Raw genomic sequence first — 23,033 nt, forward strand, 5'->3', positions numbered from 1 at the left:
ACTATGCTGTTGCTATGCCGATGCTGTTCGGTTAGTGATACAGGCTCAGGCTGCCTTCATCTGTCAGACTGTTCAGTCTTGGATTTCTGCATGTCTTCATACAGAAGCATGAAGCAGAGGTAATGTCTTCTTGTCTTTGGTCATTGTGCTTGAATCCAGACACTGAGTTAGTGTCCTGTTGTCCTGGTTGTGTTGAATTTGATGTCGTGACAGCTCTACAAACAGCAGTGAGATCTGATCTGAGTTTGTTTTCTTAGTAAAATAGTTTTATATGTCTGCGCAGCTGATTGACACTGCTGTCACATGTGCTGCGCGTACAGGCCGGTCATCATGTGTCATGATGCTGGCACAGATAATGCAAAACCATTATTTAACAAGGCGGGTAATTCACTTCTACTCAAATTAAAATAACACTTGAGACAAATACTGGTCAGCTTGTTAGGATGGGAGGGTAAACACTCTCAGGTGCTACTCCTCATTAAGTTTCACTGTGAAAGTCCCCAGCTCTCAACCCGTCTGTCCGGTTCAGCAACATCTAATAAGAACTTGGAAAGAGACAGGGAAACCACAGCTTTAAATATCAGACACCACAACGTCACTTAGATCCTCCTCACTGTGTCAATGTCCTTGTTCTGTTAGTGGCTGTGTTTCTGAGAAAGTATCTGAAATGACTCTGGACCCCACCCCCACACAAGGCTCCAGGATCATTATGATCATTCCTTAATGGCTGCAGGTGGAACAGGAGACGCTGGAGAGCTGGTCACAGCTGAGAGGAATGTGAACTCCAGCACACATTGTAATGGTATATAAGGATATGATCGCAGTTAACAACAGTTGACAGGTTCCCATTGTTACATCATGTGCAGAGAGGCCTGGACTCAGATTTCCTACAATACTTAAAGGACTTTGGTGTTTTAATGTTCGGGACTTCACTGTTTCTACCATTTTACATGAGTTCACAGGCTTATATTTATGTTCATATATTAAATATTCACAGTCCATATGTGCACATTCTTACCGTCCTCTAAACCCCAAAACAAAATGATCTGTAATAACTTATTATCATTATTTATTTTACATAATTCTTTTTATATTGAGTAACATTCCTATTAGTTTTCATTGTTTTAGTATCACTCTCAGTGAAAAAGACGACTATTATAAAGGGTTTTGATTACTGACTGATTACTTAATCTTAGTAAAGCCTTTACTAAGATTTTATAAATCTGTAATAATGTTCAGGTTGTGAACAGAGAGCTGTGCAGCAGAGGAGAAATATTGTTCTCTATCATGTGAATAAAGCCTATATGTCAGTGTGCTGTTTAAACTGGTAACAACCATGGAGAGGTGAACAGGTCTACCAGGCACTGAAAGGTCAAAGGGCCCCTGGGCCTGAGCATCTGTATGAAGTGACTGTCAGTTAAAAGACACAAAACGACCGTGATCAGTTGGGTCCAGGTCAGGTTTCGGGGTTTACCTAATACAGTGCTGCAGGGATGAAGTGTTTTTGCAGACCAACCCTGAAGTTATCATTACGCTGGTTCCCTCCATAAACAGCCAGTGGGATTTTTCCATTGTCTTTTGGATTATTACAGAAATAATCTGACACTGACAGGTTTAGTTCAGCAGGATCATCTTCACTAATGAACACCACTTCATGATGTTTGAAGCCTAAATACAATCAGCAGAAGTAAAAAGCTATTGTTAGACCATAAACCAACTACACCACGGTCACATGACTTCAACATCACCACCACTAAACTTTTAGCTCTGACCTTCTACAAAAGCCTTTCCTCTTACAAAGTCAGTAACAGTTTGTATAAACACAACGAGGCTGTGAAGGTGGACTGGTGAGTAGATCAGTTTTCATGTTCACTGTGATGACGTTTAACGTCCCCGACAACCTCTGCAGTCTCATTTCCACTCATTAGCAACCGGTCTTTTTTAAGAGACGTAAAAGCTTAAAGAAACCAGGACTGAACTCAGAACTGGGGTATTTACTTATATATTATTATATTTACTTGAGTTTGTGTCAACCACAGACCTTATTTCAGTCAGTGTTTCACAGTGAGCCTGTGTCACTGTTACAGTATATATATATGAGCTTTCTGCTATATAACAATAGTTACCTTAAGTTTGCTAAAACTGGCTAGCATTAGCCAACATGAGCTACTAGTCATATGCCTATACTAGATTGTTTGTGTGTTGCTACTGTGTTGGTGTGAACAAATGCATTTTTAATGTTGTACCTGGTATTGTTAAAAATAACAAGCAAACAAACAATAACAATATTCTGACTTGTTTTACTGGAACATGGTGAACCCAGGTGGAATGATATACGCACACGCACACGCAAACACACACAGACATACACACACACACACACTTGTATTTCCATGAGTTCAGAAGATGTTACATGGACTTACACTGATTTCCTGGTGACCTGCCTGAACCCTCAGCCTTAACCTAAACCTAACCTAAACTAAACCTCAACATTAAACCTTAAACTTTACACCTTATACCAAGTCTTCACCTTCACATTCAATGATTTACGTTACGTTCGTTCAACCTTTATTTAAACTCTGAAACTCACTGAGGGAGAGAACTCATTTATAATAAACACAAAGATAAAAAGACAAAGAATAAATAAAAGAATTAAATTTAAAACAAACAAATCAACTAAAAGCTGAAAGTGCATCTACTGAGCTACAGAGAAAACGTTCCCCTGAGCGTCATGGCGTTAGGGTGGAGGAACTGATCCTTTAAAACATCTCTGGGCTTCATAAACCCAGCACTGACTCTGTTGGCCCAGATTGTTGTCAGTTCTTCCTCATTCCTACATGACAGCATCATCACACAGAGCAACGATTCTCTACCTCTGTCACCGAGAGCGTAGGTTTGGTCTCAAGATCGGAAGGGACACAGCAACCTCTCCAAATCAATGGGGACCTTTTAATGCTGGCAACTGAGTAGTTCATTAACATATAAGATCTAAAAAACCTAAACACAGTACCAGATCAAAGACTTTAGGAAATGACATAACAGAAAAGATAGAAAAAAAACTGTATTTTTTGCATTTTTTCATCCAACATCAACATGTTTATATTCAGTAGTGCTGCAGTTTCCCTTTTCCACTTGAGCTCACATTCAAAACCAGCTCCACCTTCACCAGCTGCAACAGTAAAATGCTGCTAATCCAGTGATGCACCAACAATCTAATAATGTGAGGCTGGCGGCGTTAGGTAGCTATAGCAGGTTTTGAATAACTGTGACTGATGGATAATTAGTTTACTACCTATTACTGACGCTCTTGGATGGTGAAAAAGCTCCTGATGTCTCTTTTGACTACGACCGCGCACACTGACCGCCGTATCTGGCAATAAGTGTGATATTGTCCCCGCCCTTTCAGCCAATCAAATGCTTAAATCAGTTGTCTTGGAGACGTAGCCTCTGGTAGGGCACAGGGATTATATAAAGATTTTACTCCAAACACAGTGTGAACTGTCCCCACCATCCATATGCAAACCTACGCCCTTGTTTGTCACAGACGTGTGAACACAGACATTTTCTTTTCTCTTTATTAGTTCACAAAATATAAACAGAAAGGACAAAAGTTACATAATGCTAGTATTAATTCAGCAAACAAGTGAGCCCATCATTTCTAACCCTTCCAAACTTTAAACTCGAAAACATCCCTTAACCCAGTGGTCCCCACCCACCGGGCCATGGACCAGTGCCGGGCCGCAAGGAGAGCACAAATTACTCATCTATTTTTTTAATTGGTAAAATACAACAGTTGCCTGATAATAAGGTATCATTATTAAGTAAGCGATGTGTGCAGTAATTACAGGCCTATTGAACTTGTTGCAGTGTGGTGAGAAACTATAGGTCCGATGGCAACCGGTCAACTGGACTGAGTCAGACAGAAATTTGTCTTTCCAAAACTGGTCCATGGTGCTATACGCTTTTGTTACAGCACAGAGAGCATTCAGTGTTAATACAGCACTGACAGAGAATTAAGCGACCATTACCCGCTCAGGGGAGGGAGACTGCGGATGGTTACAACAAGGGACGGTTGCAACAAGTCTTATTCCTCCAATCAGAAACAAGAGTGATGACATACTGCTCTTGCTGAGTTAGACCCTCCCCCCACCAAGAAGACAGAAGACACAGAAGACCCTCCCCCTACCAAGAAGACAAAGGACACATTCAACATTTGCTGCTGCTTAATTTATTTTTTGTTCATTTATTGTTTTGGTATGAAAGCTTTTTCACAAGCTGTATTTTTGTCAAACTGTCCTGAGCTTTTTAGTTTGAATTAATCAAGACTTTCTTGGTTTGAATCTTTGTTGTGTTGACGTCTAATGACATGATTAGCATGTGTCAGCGTGTCTAGCTCATGATGTTCTGTCATGGCTGACAGGATGAAGACGGTTGGAACAAGTTGTTGTAACTGTCTCCAAACTGAGCAGCCAAATCACAACAGACCACACAACAGTGTGTTTCAATGTTTTAGTTCAAAATAGACAAAATATGCAGCTGATTTTGTCCCATAGCAAAACAAATGCAACAATAATTGTTCATTTTAACATAAAATACAAAGAAGTTATTTTGAGAAGGATTTTGTTATAGCCTCTCATGGTCTTATAATATATTTGCCTGATCTGTTTATTACTAGCAATAAAATAGACAGATTTTGAATATTTTGAATCAAAGTAAGTTCTATGTTCTACACAAAACATTATAAAAACAAAAAATAACTATTCTATGATAAATATTATTAAATAAATAAATAATACTATAATATTATTGTAAAATAATGCACACTTTCAGAATACTATTCTTATTGAGACAAAAAGCAAAAGTTAATTAGTGAAATTGAATGTATTTTTAATTATCTTTAAATGGTATGGGTGACTAGCTACAGATGTAAATTTAACATGTGAAAGTTTGGTTGGTCTGGAACAAAAAGTCTCTGAGTAACTGAGAGAGTTACTCAGAAAGTGTTGTCGGTCTCATCTACATCAGAGGAGAAAACTAAATCATAACAACAACAACAACAACAACAACACAATCATAATAATAATAATAATAGTAATAGGATATTGAAATAAAAAAAATATTGCTCTCTGATTTTTTCCCTGCTTCCCTCCTTCTTTATATTGACAGTAGGTGTCTTTCCACTGGAGTCCATGTCACATTATAATCTGGCTCATTATTCTCTAGTCTAAAAGCTACCTTTTCTAATTCTTTGTGTGTTGGTGTGTTTGGGGAAATCCAGTAGTTCATCATTACCTTCTTTGTGAGCGTACATAATTAGAGAAAGACATTTTTATTCTTTGAAGGAACTCTGCTGAAGCTATGTAAATGTTTGAGGTGTGAGTGGAGTGGCTGTATTAGTGTTGGTTGTTGCTCCCTTTGTTATTCCAAACCAGAGCTCTTTCATTTTGCGTCAGTCCCACGGCAGACGGAGCAGAGTTCCTCCAGCAGCACCACACTTTATGCATTAACTATCACCCCATATTCCCAGTCTGTACATGGTGATGGAGGGTAATATAGTCTGTTTAGTGTTTTGAAGGGCTGACTTCAGTTGTTCTACATGTTCCTCCAGGAAATATCCTCTAGTGTATGGAGGTCCCTGATCCATTTCATTGCACAGGTCTTAAATTTAACATTGTGTAAAAATGTTTGATTGAATATTTCTATGGAACAAGTTGAAAAAGTATGTTTTCAAATTTGTGGGTGTCTGTGCTCAGTTTGTAAGTGCTTTAACAGAAAGCTGTAGAGTGCTGTAATGTAAATATTCACTTATTGGAAATTTATGTTCATTGATTGATTCATTAAAGGTTTTAAAGCAGTTACTAGAGAATATTTGCCAGAACTTTGAGATTCCTACGTCTGTCCATTTATTCCATTTTATGACTTTATTTACTGTGATATTTGGCTTCTGCCGAAGTGGCTGGTTTATTGAAGAGGCCGTGTTGATTCCAGGGATCTTTGTCCATAATTTCATGTTAAGTGATGCTTCAGTTGGGCTTTGGAAGTGTTTTCATGAAATATAAACATATCAATGTTTAGGCTCTGTAACATATGTTCTTCCATCTGTTTCCAGTCTTTACTTCCCGTGGGATTAAATAACTCACTAACTGAACACAGACAGGCTCATGCTGGGTGGCAGCTGTGGTCACATACCCTCAGTGCTACAGACAAAGTCCCAGGATGGCAGCTAACCACAGCTACACCCAGGCTCTGGCTGATTGGGTGGAGTATGCAAACACACTATCAGCTGTAACAGTCTGCAGACTGTAATGTCTGTGTGAGCACTGATGTCTGCTGACATGACAACCAGTATACAGGAGTCCAGTATTCACAGAGCATCCTCAGGTTATATCTAAAAAACACGTGACCTCTCACTTCAGATCTTGAAATATAAAGCCTTTAGAATTTACAAAAGATTTCTACTGTCAGTCACATGCTGATGCTTCTCCTGAGGCAGTGCCCCGTGTCTGAGCCTTTGTGCCGTCTTCTGCACGGGTGCACAGGTGTGTTCGTGTCTCTGCTGTCCGTCACCACAGCAGGTTTGAGAGGGTGATCTGCAGACACAGAGAGGGACAGAGCACTGATGGTGACGAGCTGACTGCTGGACTGGAACTCTGACCCTGAACACCCTGACACAGAGACACAGTCACTGGTTTTATTGGAATACTCGTACAGATTCTTCCTGAAAGCACTCTTGGTGTTTTTCTCCTTCTTAAAGAGGATTATGTAGCACTTTGGGAAGAAATGGCAGCTGAGGATGCCGTAGTTGGAGATGAGGATGATGACCATCTCCACCGCCGACTGGTACTTTCCTGGACTGGTCTTGTAAACGGGGATGAAGATCAGCCAGGAGATGAGGTAGAGCAGCATGCTGAAGGTGATGAACCTTGCCTCGTTGTAGTCCTGTGGAAGTCTGCGTACTTTGAAGGCACAGACGAAACACACAAAAGCTAGGATGGCTATGTAGCCTAACATCATCCAGAAGGCAACTACTGAGCCCTCAGCACATTGCTCCAGCCGAATATTGGAGTTGGAGTTGGAGATGATCATTTCAACAGGGCCATCGAGGACCATCCAGCAGACGCAGATAACTATCTGCAAGGCCACGATGATGCTGACGATGACATAGGGCCGGTAGAACCTCCGCAGAACCTCCTGCAGCTCAGGATTGAACTGGAAGGCCAGCAAGATCTTCAGGGTCTTGACCAGGATGCAGGAGACACACAGAGTGAAGCTGATGCCAAACAGCACCTGTCGAGCCTTACACTGGGGAGAGTTGGGCTGACCCACAAACAGCATGGCACTGATGTAGCTGACGATCAGAGAGAAGAGGACGACCTGGCTCAGGGGCCCCCCGGCAGCCTTCACTACCGGAGTGTCACGCTGGTGTAAGAACAGAGCCGATACCATCAGAACCAGGACGATGCCCAGGGCAGTGAAGGTCACGAGCGCCACGGCGAAGCTGTCGTCCCAGGAGAAGTAGGTCAGAGTTTTGGGGGTGCAGACGGAGCTGCGCTCTGAAGACCACTCTGTTTCTGTGTCACAGCGCAGACACTGGTCCATGTCTGCAGAGAGGACGCAGCACAGGTACACATCAACACACAAAGATACTGCACAGTGAATGCCAACCCTGACCTGTTGTTCATTATAGCATTATAACTGGTCATAACTGGACCAGTGAGGAGTCAGAGCCTGGGTTTGCTGGACTGTTCCAGAAAATGATTCCTCTCTCAGTTCGCAGGCTTTCAGACCTTTATGGGTCGTTCTCATCCCGAGGTCAGATGGAGGCTGTGGGGTCACGTTTGAGTTGTGAGGGTCACATGACGGTCATGTGAGAGTTATTAGAGTCACATGGAGACATCGGTAGCTAACAACTGGTTCACATGTTGTGGCCCATTTGTCTAAAAGGTAACAGCTGGATGAGCTTTTATTTTGTTTTATTTTTTATTGCTGTGTCAATAAGTTATTGTGAATTATTATGCACCTACAGAGCCCCTAAGGGGACATGGGGAGAAAGAAAGAAAATCTTTGAGTTTCTGGTGCGCAACGTGAGCACACTCCATAACAGGTGGGTTAAAGATTTGTGTAATGGACAGAGAGGGGATGTTTGTCTGAATGAACCTGACATGTGCTGTTTGTGTAGTGTAACGCTTCTGACACAACAAGAGCCTCACACAGTGAAGAGCTGGTTGTACTCTGGACAGGGATATGGACACAGCAGCAGTTGTGTTCACACAGATGTGCTCAGAGATATGTTCAGACATGCACATCGCAGTTAAAACTTTCCAAAAAAAAAAAAAGAGCGAGATAAAGAAATGACGTGCAAATGAGGAAGAGTGACAAAGCGTGTGAAAACCCATCCAGAGAGACGAGTGTGGAGTCAGACTCTGTTCATACTGTGGGTGAAATAGCAGCTGAGTGGAACCAAGTATTTACTATATGTCAGAATGTGATTGGATCACTGTGCTTCCTGGTTTTAAAGAGTTAGTTCTATGAGTGCCCAAACACACCTTGATGACAGCAGGTGAATCTGACTGTTAACCAGAGAGAGAGAGAGAGAGAGAAAGAGAGAGAGAGTGTGTGTGTGTGTCTTACCTGTCTCATTAGAGTAGTGGTTCGCTGTACAGTTGATGCACTCGTAACAGCAGGTGTGTTGACCTTCAGCTGTCTTCTTAATCTCTCCAGGGACACAGCTGTTAGAGCATTTAGACTTGATGTCCTGAGGAAAACAGAGAGACCACGATCACAGACCAGAGACCACGATCACAGACCAGAGACCACGATCACAGACCAGAGACCACGATCGCAGACCAGAGACCACGATCACAGACCAGAGACCACGATCACAGATCAGAGACCACAATCGCAGACCAGAGACCACGATCACAGACCAGAGACCACAATCGCAGACCAGAGACCAGAGACCAGAGACCACGATCAGAGAGGCCATGATGACAGACATGTTCTGTGTATTTACATTGAAATGCTCTTAGTCAGCTGTAACAGTCTCACTTTGTCAGTCAACACAGTGTGTGTGTGTGTGTGTGTGTGTGTGTGTGTGTGTGTGTGTGTGTGTGTGTGTGTGTGTGTGTGTGTGTGTGTGTGTGTGTGTGAGCATACAACTACCTAAGGGCAGCAGAGTAGGGGCCTACCTTCAGTTTCATGAGCTGCTGGGTGGTGCTGTGGTTGGTGTAAGTGAAGTTGTTGGTGAGTAAGTCGTACTCAGCCACGACTTCATTGATGTGGATTTCTCTTCCGTCAGACCTCCACAGGTTCATGTCGTAGCCCAGGAGTAAGTCTCCTTCCTCGTTGAAGTTGTAGCTCTTCCCTCCATATTTAAACCCCTGCTTCTTCAGAGCCTCCAGCACCTACAGGACATGATCAGGTACGATTATCATGATCAGCTCACTTACCTAGATGAGTCCATTAATACACAGTATCTCCACTTGACAAGGACAAACAGCCTCTTGCAGAGACTCTCAGCCTTTCACAGTCAATCATGGTTGTTTGTTGCACTTCAGCTCTGATCAGGCTTCCTACCAGAGAAACAGAGAGCTCTGGGCGACTGTACAGCCATGTTTTCCTACAATATACACCCTCTGGACCCTCTAGACCTCTGCCATTTGGAGTCAGCCTTTATTCTGGTTTTGTGGGAAATATGGTGTTAATACAGAAAAACATCAACAGTTCCGCAGGTGTGAGAAACAGGCTGCCAATTGTGTCAACCCTGTGTTTATGGTACGTAAACCAAGGTGTCATATTTAATGTGACAATGATCTGTCTCAACAGCCAGAACCTGATCCTCAGATGTTACCTGAATCCAGATTTACCCCTAATCCTAGCTGCCTGTAAACCTGAACCCTGATCCTCAGCCTTAAATTAACCCATGTGGACCCTATTAACACAACACACACACACACACACACACAAACACACACACACACACACACACGCACACGCACACGCACACGCAGACGCAGACGCACACGCACACGCACACGCACACACAGACAGTCATGTGTAAATACCTCCCAGGGCTGCACACTGCCTGGTGTTTTACAGTCTCTGCTCCTGCAGACAGACGCCACAGCATGAGCGATGGCGCTCAGAGCCATCTCTAGACTGAAGACAGTGTCATTATTAATCTCTTTTTTGAGGACCCTCACGGCCTCAGACACCAGCTCGGTGTCTGTAGAGAAGTTACTGTTATTTAGCTGCTGGTAGAACTCCTGCAGGAAGGAGTTATTCCCTGTGTGTTGATGTCCGGCTGCCTCCAGCCTGTTCAGGTACTCAATGAGTGATGACACATTTCCATTTTTGAAGGTGAAGCCCACAACGTCTCCTATGTCCTTCAGAGTGAGGTTTCCTGTGACAGAGCTGGAGGAGGACCAGCTGTCACTGGCCAACCAGACTCGTCGCATTGAATCCACTTCCTTTCCTTCTCTCAGCGTCTGGTCCTTCAGCTCCTGGTAAAGGAGCGTCATTTGATCTGTCCTGGCAAATGACACGATGACCTTGGCATTGATATTGGTGCGGATGGCTCTGGCGGCCTGTTTGATATCATTCTTGAAATCCGGACTGTTCTCAGGGTTTGGGAGAACTGAACTGAAAGCCACACAGATCTTATTTTTTAAGGCCTGGGTCACAAAGAGTTCAAGAGCTGACCGGCCATACTCTCCATCCGAGGTAATGATGCCCACCCAGTTCCAGTCATAGGTCTTGATCAGACGGACCATGGCAGCTGTCTGGTGCTTGTCATTAGGGACGGTCCTCATGAAGGCAGGGTAGCGGGTCTTATCACTCAGAGTCACAGCGGTCGCTGAAAAACTTATCTGGAGAACAGAACACAAACATGAGATGTTTCTAGATGAATGGACAAGTACATTAAAATCTAGAAACCTGTGGCCTGGTGGTCTAGAGGTTAAGGTACCAACCATGTCAGACCCCGTCCTCGCCTGTGTTCTCTAATGACTGTCAATCATGCATCAGCTGACCTGATCTTGATAAATCTGCTCAGCTGTAAACCTGTTTGGCTGCTTCAGTCCCAGCAACGGTGAACTCCATGTGCATCAGAGTCCAACCTGCTCCCACACTAAGTCAGCAGCCTGGTCCTGCCTCTTACCTGAGGAATCATCCTGAGCGTCAGTTGCCTGGCCATGGCGATGGTTGTCCCCGAGTGGGAGGGACCTATAACGGCCATGATTGGCTGTCTACTGGTAGAGGTGTTGCTTCCTTCCCTCCCCATGAAGTCTGCGGTTGCTCTCAGAGTCGTGCTGACGTCAGCGCAGGAGTCCAATATCCGGTATCCCAGAGTGACGTTCACCTCCGTCAGTAGAGGGGATTTATTCATCACCTCTATAGCGTTGATCATAGCCAGAACCATGTCCAGGGCTTTCTTCTTGAACCTGAGTCGACAGGACAAACAATATAACTACAGCACCAATAATTACTACAGTACACATGTGGACAGACAGTTTCTTCATCTTCACACCTCAACATCTGAGACTGAGGCTGAATTATTCAATCACATATTATTATTATTATTATTATTATTATCATTATTATTATATCATGATGATATCGCCGTGATAACTGTGTTGTGACGATGGAGTTTTTCCATCCACGCTCTTTATACTGTTTTTTCTGTTCTGTGTCATTGCCTTATTGTACTTTTTACTCCACTACATTTATCTGACAGTAATAGTTTGTAATTACTTTATGAACAAACATAGCATCAGTTTAAACCAGCCAACAGTACAAAGAGCGAAGAAGATCATTCTTGACCTTGGAAATGATAGTTTGACAGAATCATTTTAAGTTAGTTTTAAGTTTCACTTTGTGGCTTTTTCCAGAGCCCACACTTCATGTTCTTCAGCCACTGATGAAAAGTGTGAGACGTGGTTGAAAGCTCCAGCAAAAGTCAGTAAGTGTGTGCTGAGGTGACATTGGTTAAATTAAAACTCATCATTCATCAGTAGTTCTGACACAGGATCACTCAGTCTCTTCTCTGGTCTTTCCAGCACTGAAACCTGGACCAGGGGACTAGACCACATCAGTCCAGTTCTTCAATCCTTGCTCTGGTAATAGGGGTCGTTTAGAAGTGATTTAAAGACTCTTCTTTTAGTTGCTCCCCCTGTTCAATTTAATTTAAATGAATTTCATTTCATTATTTTCCTCCTTTCAGCATTTTAATGTCAAGTAATTTCATGCATCTGATCTAATTCACAGTAAATTGTATGTTATTTTAGTTTTGTTGTTTTCTCTTATTTTGTTCCTGTCAAGTCTTTTGTGAACTTCATGTTTTAGTGTTATTGATATTTATAATATAATACTTTTACACTTTAAATACATTTGCAGAACTTTAGGAGTATTTTAAATTGTGCTGTTATTACTTTCATTTAATGACTTTTATTGAATGATTTTTTTTCCCCCTACAGATATTGAGTATCAGGTTGTTTTGACTCACAGGACTAAACTGTGACCGTTTACAGATAAAGATCAGCTGTTTATCATGTGTTACATCCGCTTTAAATGATCTCACTTGATACACGGCAGAGGATAAGGTTCATACGAGCCATCCTTCCTCTTCTCAACAGTGGTGTGAACGGGAAAAATTCCTCCGATGATGATATCTCCTGGAGCTGTAGCTGCCAGCCCTCTGGTGTTGTTGTCAGTGGTGTGTCCTGTCTCCAGGATCATGAGGAGAAGTGTGAGATGAGAACAGATGATGAGAGCAGTCCAGGTCATGGTCCTGTCCTCTGTGCTGTCCCTCTGTACTGGGTCTCTCTGTGGTGTTTCTCCTCCGGCACACTGATACTCTCCTTTTTAAGCATCTTCACTCGGCTAACAGAAAATTCCCTCGTGCTTCCTCCTTCATGCTTCACTGCTCTCATGTTCTCCCCTGCAGCCCTGCCCACTGTTTCGTGACTGACAACAGGTGAGTCACTGTTCAGCAGAAGCAGCTGTCATCACCTCTGTTGTTGTTTTGCATATTTCTAAGCGCTCACTGAGCTGATATGATCTGATATGATCTGATAGACTGTATGTCTACTGATGGACACACGCACACACACACACCCACACACACCCACACACACATACACACACTGTCAGTCACTTTTACACTTGAACACACTCATGTGAATGGGCGTCACTTTAATGTTTGATATTTGTATTAACAAGAAACTTCTGTGGTAACTGTTCATGCTAAAATGCAATTTAAAAATGTTTGATATTGAACAATGTGTAAATGAGGACAGATAATTATAGTCACACACAGACACATAGATCACACCTTAATGACTGAAACTATTAATAGGAGTTTATAATGGGAACATGTGTTACCGTAAGACGCTGATGAGCTTCCTGCCAAACAGGTACTAGTGCATTTTATTATTCAGTCAGAAATGTCTGCCTCAGTTTCTCACAGACTAAAACAGCGTCTTCATATGTCTCTGCAGAAAAAAAAAATCAGTTTATAAAACAGTAAATCCTCAGATTAGAGAACTGATCATCAGAATGACTGAGTTATGGAAGGAGCCAGTCTTGTGTCTTGTGTCTTGAGTGTCTGTTGTATTGTTCCACATTTACAGAACCAAATGACTCTGAAACAACCTACTGATTGACTGACTGACTGACTGACTGACTGACTGACTGACTGACTGACTGTAGAACCAGTAGAATAAAAAGACCGTAAATATGATACATTGACATAAAAAACATCTGAATCAGCAAAAGTAGCCTTTGTTGGTTTCATATTTCTTTTTTCAGTCAGTGATGAAGTCTGATCGTGGTAAACACAGCAAACATTTCAAACTAAATGAATCTTTCTTTGTTTCTAAACCTTCGAACACAGACTTCAGATCAGAATCCTCTGCCTCATCTTTATCTAACGTCGCCATCATTAGGACACTGACAGCAGGTTCAAACATGACAGACTGAGGAGCTGGCTGTGATTTTTCTCCTACACGGTGTATGGCCAATCATACTTTGAAAATAAAATAAAATTCATCCCACAGACTAAACTCTGCTTCAAAGTAAGAGTACTTCATGGAAATGTAGTGGAGTCAAAAGTACAATATTTGTCTTTTAAGTGTGGTGGAGTCAGAGTCAGAGGTTTCAGATGAAAATGACACTCAAGTAAAGTACAGATACTATAAAATATACTTAAGTACAGTAGTCAATTAAATGTACTTTGTTACTGTCCACCTCTGTATAAAACAATGCACTGACAGATAATAAGAGTGTCACAGAGTGCTCACACAGTAGTGGTTAAAACTGCTGGTCTCAGATCAGATGGAGGCAACGTCATGTTTCCTTACCTGATTTATTTGGCCCTCCTTGTGACATAGACTCTGATATACCGAGGCCCTGCTGTGACTCACACTCATCTGCTGGTTTAACTAATTAATTACAATCTCCCCCTGCAGCACTTCACTCCCACCTGACTCATCGCTTTATTAAGGATTAATAAATGTGACATTTTTTGTCCTCAGTTAGTCTAAAGTCCTGTTCTGGGGTGTGTGGTTTCTCTGAGCTGTGGTTGTTTTTCTCTACCGGCCACCAGGGGGCACCACAGCATTAAACTGCCGTCACCGTGTCGGACCGCGGGCCGCGCAGGATGAGCGCCGGCCGGAAATGACAGTGAGTGAGTGACGGAAGAAGAAAGATGGAGGCGGCAGTGTTCATTCTGTCGCTGGTGGACTGCTGTGCACTGATTTTCCTCTCGGTCTACTTTGTATCCTTTCGGGTTGGGTGTTATATGGCGGGTGTTTTGTGGCGGGTCGCTGAGTCCATCTGTTTATACGCGCCTGAGCTAACGCGGGCTAGCTGAGCGTTTATCCGCCCTGCTCAGGTGTCGGTGAGGCCACTGTGAACTGAGGTGAACCGGGTTCTGTCCGCGGGGTAACTGCGGGACAAGGTGTGGTCACAACAACCAGAAAACAACACTGTAAGCTGGGTGTAAGGTCTCAGTCCCCGCAGACACGGGCTCATCTCCAGCTCGCTCCTCCGTCTCTGTGACCGACACTCCGGTCGGATATGTGACTGTTGACCGGTGTCGGTGAGTCAGTAGGTGTGTCTGTCTTTTACAACTTCACCGATGACCTCGTTGACAACACGGACACCGTCACACACTCTCGGCCTGGAGCTACTTACACATCGAGCAGCGTTTATGAAGACAGAAGTAAAACTGTAGCCCGTCTCCAAACAGGCCGTCAGCTGAGACTACCACCTGTTAATAACTGAGAGTTAAACCTGAGGCAGCGTTTAAAAGAAGTTCCCTCTGTTTTCTCCTCATTTAGAAGAGAGAGACTTTTCAGGCATGTTGAAAAAACTGTATTAACCTGTGTAATGTCCTGCAGGTGTCTCATCACTCTGTCCAGTAGAAACAGGTAATGTCCACAGTCTCTGTATCACCTTGACTCAGAGCTCAGATCATCACCCTGTCTGACCTGGAGTGTGACTACATCAATGCTCGAGCCTGCTGCTCCAAGCTCAACAAAGTAAGCAATAATAATAATAATAATAATAATAATAATAATAACTTGTAATAATAATAAATAAATATACCTTATATAATAATGTAATATACCTTATTTGTATAGCTCTTTTAAGTACAAATAACAAAGTGCTTCAGCTGTGTCAAATATAAAACATCCAACCAATCAAAGTGAAATCTAAATGAAATTAAAAAGACATCACACAATGAAAGCTTTTTAATAAACGTGTCTTAAGAAGTGGAGAAGATAAAACTGAACCGACTGTGAGAGTCTGGTGGGGGGGCGCTTAAAAGTAATTAAATGAATTTTAAAATCAATCCTTAAAGGAGCAGGCGGCCGGTTAGTCTGAGTTAGGAGCCGAGCTGCAGCATCTGAACTACCTGTAGGTGGTGGATTGATTTCTGACTGAGACAGGTATACAGGGAGTACAGCAGTCGAGGTGGGAGGAAAGACTTCCCCCTTAATCTTTATTTCGCAAATGATAAAAACATGAAAGAGCAACTTTCTTTACCTGGGATTCAAAACACAAATCCTGGTCAAAAAATACTCCAAGGTAAATAAGTTTTCTATGATTTGAATTCAGATTTTGTGTGATTTAATTGTAGTTAACATATCGTCGGGATCCTTGTGTCTCCTTGTTACTTGTCTTCATTGATTTATTATTATATTTGATTGTTAAAGATGATTTAATATCAGCTGCTACAGAGAGGAGTTTATCAATGTTATGTCTGATTGTGATGTGTGTTTGACATGCCGTGTTTCAGTGGGTAATTCCAGAGATGGTGGGCCAGTGTCTCTCCACCATGCTGATGCTGGTCTCCATGCACTGGTTCATCCTCCTCCTCAACCTGCCTGTAGCAGCTTGGAACATTTACAGGTGTGTTTATGCTGCAGCAGCTGCCTCCTGCAGAGGCTGTGAGAGAACATGCTCCTCTGTACACTTGGTAATATGAAGTGTGAGACAGTACAAACACATCTATATATATTAATTATTATCTGTATTTGATGCAGATTACTGAGCAGTTCTGCTTTATGGTGATAGTATTATTATTGTTATTATTATTATTATTATTATTATTATTAGTCTGGTGTCTCAACTGAAGGATCAGGAAATGTAAAGCATCATGTCATATATAGGTACTGCAACATAACACACCTGTAGTCCATGTAGGTAAGAACACTGTGAGGCTCCTGGTTGGTTCACCTTCTTCTTGTCCCTGCAGGCATGTGAAGGTCCCTATGGGAAACATGGGCGTGTTTGACCCCACTGAGATCCACAACCGAGGTCAGCTCAAGTCCCACATGAAGGAGGCCATGATCAAACTGGGCTACCACCTGCTCTGCACCTGCTTCTGCTCTATTTACCTGTACAGGTGGGAGCAAGCAGTGTTCAGTGTCAACAGCTCGCAGCAGTCAGCTCACTGCCTGAGTGACGGCGGTGTCTGTTTGTAATTAACATGTGTCTGTCTCTCCATCTTGTTTCTGCAGCATGATCCTGGCTCTGATCAACGACTGAAGCTCTCAGCAGCCTCTCCTCACCCCAGCTGCCAAATCCAACACTCCAGGGTCCACCCCCCAATCCCCATCCACCCAACCCCCTAACCCCCCCCACCCTGCTCCTGCTCACTGCTCCTGCCTCCCTGCTCCCAGTCCTGTGTGCACCAACCCTATCAGAAAACAGCCCAGAGAACACGTTCACTCTAACTGTGGTCGAGTTCACTGTTATGTGTGTTGTCAGAATCCCAGAGTTTGAACTGTTTAACACTTCAGTACCACATCTGATGAAAACTCTACTGGTGGTCAGATTTTTTTTATTATTAGCAGCCAGCAGTTACTCAGCCTCTACTGGCTGTAAAGACACATCTCCACAGGGTGGGCTTTCCTCTTCAGCAGAACACAACACAACACACACACACACACACACATGCACCCTCTGGCACCAACAGTCACTTCACTGTCAGCGTCGCATTTCCTCCTCATTCTGGTGTCTGCAGCTGATTGGATATTTAGATTGTACCTTATCATTTAGTGCCGGTGGATCAGTGCAGAGTTTCAGCTGCTGGCGTGTCACCACAGGATATGAAGCGGCTGTGCTGTGCTCAGGCCTTCAGCTCTGAGACACAATGTAGCTCCATGTTAGGTCTCCTCCATCACTTCTTGAAACTGGAGGTGGAAACGTGGTGGACTGAGTGTTTCGGTGTTTGCAGGTTGAGTCTACGTCCACATGATCTATGCTTTCGTTTTAAAACGCATCTCTTCTGCTCTCCCTGTCCACACTACTCTGGATTTTTTCTAGCATTTAAAATGGAAACGCTGCTGGTTCCGTTTTAGTTTGAAAAGTCCGGGGTTGTGTTGCTGTCTGGACAGGTGAAAACGGAGCCCTTAGGAAACGATGAATGCCAGACGCCCACAGTCGCTCCTCGATTGGGTCTTATTCTCCCTCGACTACCAGTGGTGAATACAACATGATAAATGAAAAATAAGTGTTACTGAACCTTGTTGTCTTTGGCTAGCAGCTGTTGAGGATTTTAAATTCTGATTTTAACACTGCAGCTGTCTTTGCTGTTCCTCGTTCATAGTGTTTTTTGCAACTAATCAGCTGCAGAGTAGACAATCTGCTTCCTGTTTACACCGGCTCGCGCATGCTCAGTGTAACGTGATTGCTCAGGTATGGATGTGTTTTCAGCTGTGACCAGTCTGGATGGAGAATCGTTTCTGATACAAAGCTAAAATGTTCGTCTGGACAGAGATCGTTTTTCAATTTGAAAACGTAGTAGTGCGGACGTAGCCCGAGGCCGTGCTGACTGATCCTCCTCCACCTGTGCTGCTGCTGAGAGTCTGACGTGTCTCCTCATCAGTGATTTCAAATGACTCAGTGTGTTGAGTGTTAGAAGAGGCCGTTCCACTTGTGGCGTTTTTCTTTTTGCTCCCACAAGTAAAACTTAATGTGATTTGCAGTTTTGTTCTGGTTTAGAAAAACCTGGATCAAGATCCACAGTGGGTGGGAAAATTGGCCGACAGGTGTGTTTGTCACTCCTGCAAGTTTATTGGATCAGGGACAACATGACAAACATATTTCCCTCTCTCACAGACACCGACCCAAAGCAAATCAAAGGAAAATCCACATAAAGCAATAATAGTTAGTTTTTACTGCACAGCACTGTTGAGAAACAAAGAATCAAGGATAAAAAGTAAATAAAATCCAAAACAAGATCAAGTCTTTTTAACCATCATAACGCAACAACAGTGGAGGAGGATTTAGATGGACACAACTGAGTCAGTGTGAATAAGCTGAAGGGGGAGAGCATCGACTCAGGTGTAGTACCGACTGAACACAGAACCAGTCCACAGCTTCAGTCACCTGCTGATGGATGTGGTCCGTTGTGTGTCACTTCCGTTCTCATCCTCGTGCTCCTGTATTTCTCTGAGGTCACACTCTCCCACTTCACCTGCAGCTTGTTTAACTCATGTGGTCAAAGGTTATCAAAGACAGGAACTCTGTGAACGTTTGTACTGAAGTGAGGTGAAACTCTGAATTGTGACGAAACGGCCCAGTGATCATCACTGATAATTGTTCTGAGAGTCTTTGTGCAAACAGGAAGCTGCCAGACCTCCAGCATCACTGATCAACCAACTACAGCCCCCACATCCACACACAACACACACACCACACACACACACAACACACACAAATTGATAAATATACAGTCATATTTGATCCATAATAAGTCTGTGTCACTGGCAAGACTGAAGACAATCACACTACCACACACGTCAGTCCTCTGTCACTGTGTCTGGTGTTGTTTGTGCTAGAGGGATGTGACAATCACAGGTGGATTCTCTGAGCTGGTGATCATTTGTTTTGCCATAAAACAGGTTATTGAAAGCAGGTGACTCTGGTGTGTGTGCATGTGTGTGTGTCTGTGCGTGTGTGTGCGTGTGTGTGTGCATGTGTGTGTCGTGTACTGTATGAGTCTGGGATTTGACTCAGTCCTGCTCTGATGAATGTTTACTGACTGACTTCAGCATTGAACTCTCTGTATGTTAAACTGTGGCGTTGTCTGGGTCGGAGGATGGCGGATGGTTTGGCTCTCCTCTGGTGTCAGGCCGTTCGTGTTGTTCGGAGCCACTTCTCTCTTCAGTGTGGGTGAACCGGGAGAACTGGTGAATGGGTTCCTGTCTGATTTGACACCAACAGTATAATGTCGTATGAATTGTTCGGCATATGTTTCTGGAGGGAAATGTGGAATTTCAATAAATAAACATGAAAGACAAACTGTTCGTCCTCATTTGATTCCATGGTAACGGTGCAGCAAGTGAATCATATGTTCTATAACATCAGGGACCACAAAGGTGTTTACTGTAAGTGTAGAGGAGGAGCTGAAGTTGTATCTGTATTGATTTATCCTTTCTTCCATCCAGCACTGAGGTTAAACCCAGTATTGTCGCAGTATCTTCATTATTATTTTTAACTGTTTTTCCCTCATCCCTCAAAATCAGACCCAGAGACTCCAGCTGTTTACGCATGCAAGTGAAATACTACAGATTTTATTATGTTAGCTTGTAATAAAAAAACTTTTAAAAAACAGTTTAGGTTTAAAAATAAAATACAACAACACAAATTCTCATTAATGATAATTATTGTCATAATAATATAATAACATTTTATTTGGCAGCGCCTTTCACAGCACCCAAGGGACACTTTACAGAAGATTAAAAACACTAAAAAAATAATAAAAACAACAGACAGTTAAAAAGAAAACAATGAAATTATAGGCGAATATGCAGATTGAAACAGATGAGTTTTGAGTCTTGATTTTGACTGGGGTAAAGAAACAATGTTACGGATGTCTGGTGGGAGAGAGTTCCAGAGTTGGGGAGCAGAGCGGCTGAAAAGCTCTGCTCCCATGGTGCTGAGGCGGGCGGATGGCAATAGAGAGCCTGAAGGGAGGGAGGAAGACCGCAGGGAACGAGAGGGGTGGTAATGCGGAGGAAGATCAGCCAGATGGGGGGGGGGGTGAGGTTTATGGATGGCTTTGAATGTAATAGAGAAGAATTTTGAACGTGATACGGAATTTTTGACTGGGAGCCAGTGAGCCCGCTGGAGGACGGGGGTGATTGGTGAAAAAGAAAGGGTGGGGTTCGGTGATGAACGGTCTGGCAGAGTTTTGGACCAGTTTGGGAGCTTATGGAGGGATTTGGTGGGGGAACCGAAGAGGAGTGAAGTCGGGGGAGGGCTGTGAGGTAAAGGACTTGAGCCCTAAATGAACGAGTGCGGCACAGTGAGGTAAGAGTGGACACCAGAGAAGGGGGGGTGTGAGGTGAATGCCAAATGGAGGAAAGTCTACTGAGGAGGATGGGGTAGAAACAGTGTCGAAGGCGGCACTCAGAATCGAGAGGGATGAGGATGGAAATCAAACCGGGAGTCCAGGATGCCCATGACGAGGTCACCCTGTGATTAGTCTCCTGTATCTGTTTTGATGTCCAGAGAATTTTCGCTCCCGTAGATGATAAATTGAGGTAGCTGTTGTTTGATGGAGTTTACACATCTAACAGATTTCAAGGTTTATATGGTGCTGTTTGGTTCAATGCAGACACATCTTAAACCCACAAAGTCCAATCTTGTATTGACAGCTAACTGGAATCAACTGAAAGCCTGAGCGAGTCATATTCAGGGAGACAGGATTGTTATGATGATGACTTAATGGTTTTAAGATTACATGGTTATAATAGAAGTCATATTGAGAAATTGCTATTATTATATGATATTAATACCCAGAATTACACCATCACACAAATAACTGAACAATAAGTAAAACTACCAGTTCAAACTGCAAGATTTAGTTTGACATAAAGAGAGAAACTGGAGTTTTCAGTCCAAAAGAATTCAAACAGATGAAGACTTGGAAGGAAAAAAACAAGTGAAAAGTTTCCTGTACAAAGAACTGAAGTTGTATCAACAGATATTAAACTGTCTAACATCACTTCATTTTAAGTCTGCTCAGTAACAAGTTAGAAGATACCCCACTGCACATTCCGTGTACGCCACGCACTCAACGGGGGGGCATTTGGGTAGTGGTGCGATGCACGATCCTGTGCTCAGGCGGGGACCTGGGTGGCTGACTCCCGGGGTTGCAGACCGGTTCTAGACATGGAACGTCACCCTCTCTGGTGGGGAAGGTAGCCTGAGGTGGAGCGGTACAAGCCAGAAGGAGGCTCTGGAACCCCAAAACACCTTTTCCACCGGACTGGTGTTGTTGCTGAAACACACTTTGAGCAGCTGCTGAACCTGCGACTACACCTCCTCCAGTCGAGAGGCAGAGTCTGAGGACTGGGGAAAGCCTCATCCATAGCCCTGGCAGGAGGGTCACCCTGAGGTAGGTAAGAAGCCTCCTCGATTGGCAAGGGCGCTGGGTGTGGATGAGAATTCCCGACTGAGGTGCTGAAAGGCTTTGGATCGACTGTTGGGCTGTCATGGCTGATCGCTCTTTGAATGTCGCACGGAGGTGGGAATGTCTGTGAGTGGCAAGAACCGGGGTGGTGGTTCCATATTAAAAAGGGGGACTCAGAGGAGTGTGCTCAAATTAATTGGGGGATCAAACAATGCACAACCATTCCCCAGGAAAGGAGACCGATTGTCGAACCTCAGATCCAGGGGGGACACAATGCGGATTCCTGTGCTGGGCCCCGGAACAGTGGACCGAGCTTTTACCCTCACGTCAGGCAGTCTGAGGGGTCAAGGGAGTGCCTGTACCAGCCCATGGTGGGTATTGTGGGAGTATGGGGTCAAAAGTTAAAGGGTCTGAACACTTTTGAATACTGGGTATATAAACCCTACAGTTCATATACATGTCAGTATCAGAAGGAAAGAAACAAACTGTTACGTTCAGATCAAGTTGAAAGACATTTCAGAGTGAATATTCCATTTTAAAAAACCCTGAATTGCTTTATTTAAAATATGCATACATAATACTTCTCCTAACAGAGACAATCACAGAACAGTAACATCACTTTTTGTAATAAACACATTTAAAAATTAAAACTGGCCTGCCAGCAAACAAAGATTCTACTTTGGCTTCTATACAGCGAGAAGAGAAAAGAAGAGAAAGGCCCTGAAATACTCAAGAATGAACAAACTGCTAGAAAGAAGCTGGACCACCACGTCCTGTGTGTGACATCTAGTGTTGTGCGTGTTCTGTTGGACGGCAGAGCTGAGGCTGGTGATGGCTGTGATTGGTGCCTGGGAGATGAAGCAGGGTTCCCCACCAACAGTCCTCACGTCCTGCAGGTGTCATCCAGGACTGGAAAAGAATCTGAACAAACAGAGTTCTGTAGAAGCAGATTGGTTGTTAGAACAACAAATAGACCCGACGTGGTTTTTTGTTGAACTCTGCTCTGTGAATCTTTCCGAACAGATGTTCTGTGTCAGCAGGTGCGAATGTGGACGTGCCGCTTTACATTCCCACAGTGGGTACAGTGAGTAGCTGCTGACACCTG

At 43.4% G+C, this 23,033-nt stretch overlaps 3 protein-coding genes across 3 annotated transcripts in view; 2 read left to right on the forward strand and 1 right to left on the reverse strand.

The window, feature by feature from the left end:
• Positions 1-5,075: 5,075 nt before the first annotated feature.
• gprc6a (G protein-coupled receptor class C group 6 member A) lies at positions 5,076-12,802 on the reverse strand. Its single transcript, XM_022753213.1, has 6 exons — positions 12,578-12,802; positions 11,159-11,441; positions 10,065-10,868; positions 9,189-9,404; positions 8,632-8,755; positions 5,076-7,601 (listed from the first exon to the last, which is right to left on the reverse strand). The coding sequence occupies exons 1-6, from the start codon at positions 12,781-12,783 to the stop codon at positions 6,466-6,468; spliced, it is 2,769 nt and encodes a 922-aa protein (XP_022608934.1). The 5' UTR covers positions 12,784-12,802; the 3' UTR covers positions 5,076-6,465.
• A 1,895-nt stretch (positions 12,803-14,697) lies between these two features.
• On the forward strand, positions 14,698-17,052 carry LOC111227848 (protein cornichon homolog 4). Its single transcript, XM_022753573.1, has 5 exons — positions 14,698-14,773; positions 15,471-15,539; positions 16,301-16,413; positions 16,760-16,909; positions 17,025-17,052. The coding sequence occupies exons 1-5, from the start codon at positions 14,705-14,707 to the stop codon at positions 17,050-17,052; spliced, it is 429 nt and encodes a 142-aa protein (XP_022609294.1). The 5' UTR covers positions 14,698-14,704.
• A 5,149-nt stretch (positions 17,053-22,201) lies between these two features.
• LOC111227849 (protein cornichon homolog 4-like) overlaps positions 22,202-23,033 on the forward strand; it is a 2,084-nt gene continuing 1,252 nt past the window's right edge. The window contains exons 1-2 of the mRNA XM_022753575.1: positions 22,202-22,286; positions 22,969-23,012. Of these exons, the coding sequence (XP_022609296.1) occupies positions 22,202-22,286; positions 22,969-23,012 (129 nt within the window). The remainder of the gene's footprint in view (positions 22,287-22,968; positions 23,013-23,033) is intronic.

This window comes from Seriola dumerili, unplaced genomic scaffold, assembly GCF_002260705.1.
Source record: "Seriola dumerili isolate Sdu_G_001 unplaced genomic scaffold, Sdu_1.0 BDQW01000191.1, whole genome shotgun sequence".
NCBI classification, from domain to species: Eukaryota; Metazoa; Chordata; class Actinopteri; order Carangiformes; family Carangidae; genus Seriola; species Seriola dumerili.

Excerpts from the sequence above, each read along its gene's own strand:
- gprc6a (XM_022753213.1), bottom strand. The coding sequence starts at position 12,783 with ATGACCTGGACTGCTCTCATCATCTGTTCTCATCTCACACTTCTCCTC. Across the intron at positions 11,442-12,577 it reads TATCCTCTGCCGTGTATCAA|GTTCAAGAAGAAAGCCCTGG; the intron begins GTGAGATCATTT and ends CTGTCGACTCAG. Across the intron at positions 7,602-8,631 it reads CCACTACTCTAATGAGACAG|ACATGGACCAGTGTCTGCGC; the intron begins GTAAGACACACA and ends TCCTCTCTGCAG.
- LOC111227848 (XM_022753573.1), top strand. The coding sequence starts at position 14,705 with ATGGAGGCGGCAGTGTTCATTCTGTCGCTGGTGGACTGCTGTGCACTG. Across the intron at positions 14,774-15,470 it reads TTTTCCTCTCGGTCTACTTT|ATCATCACCCTGTCTGACCT; the intron begins GTATCCTTTCGG and ends CTCAGAGCTCAG. Across the intron at positions 16,910-17,024 it reads TGCTCTATTTACCTGTACAG|CATGATCCTGGCTCTGATCA; the intron begins GTGGGAGCAAGC and ends TTGTTTCTGCAG.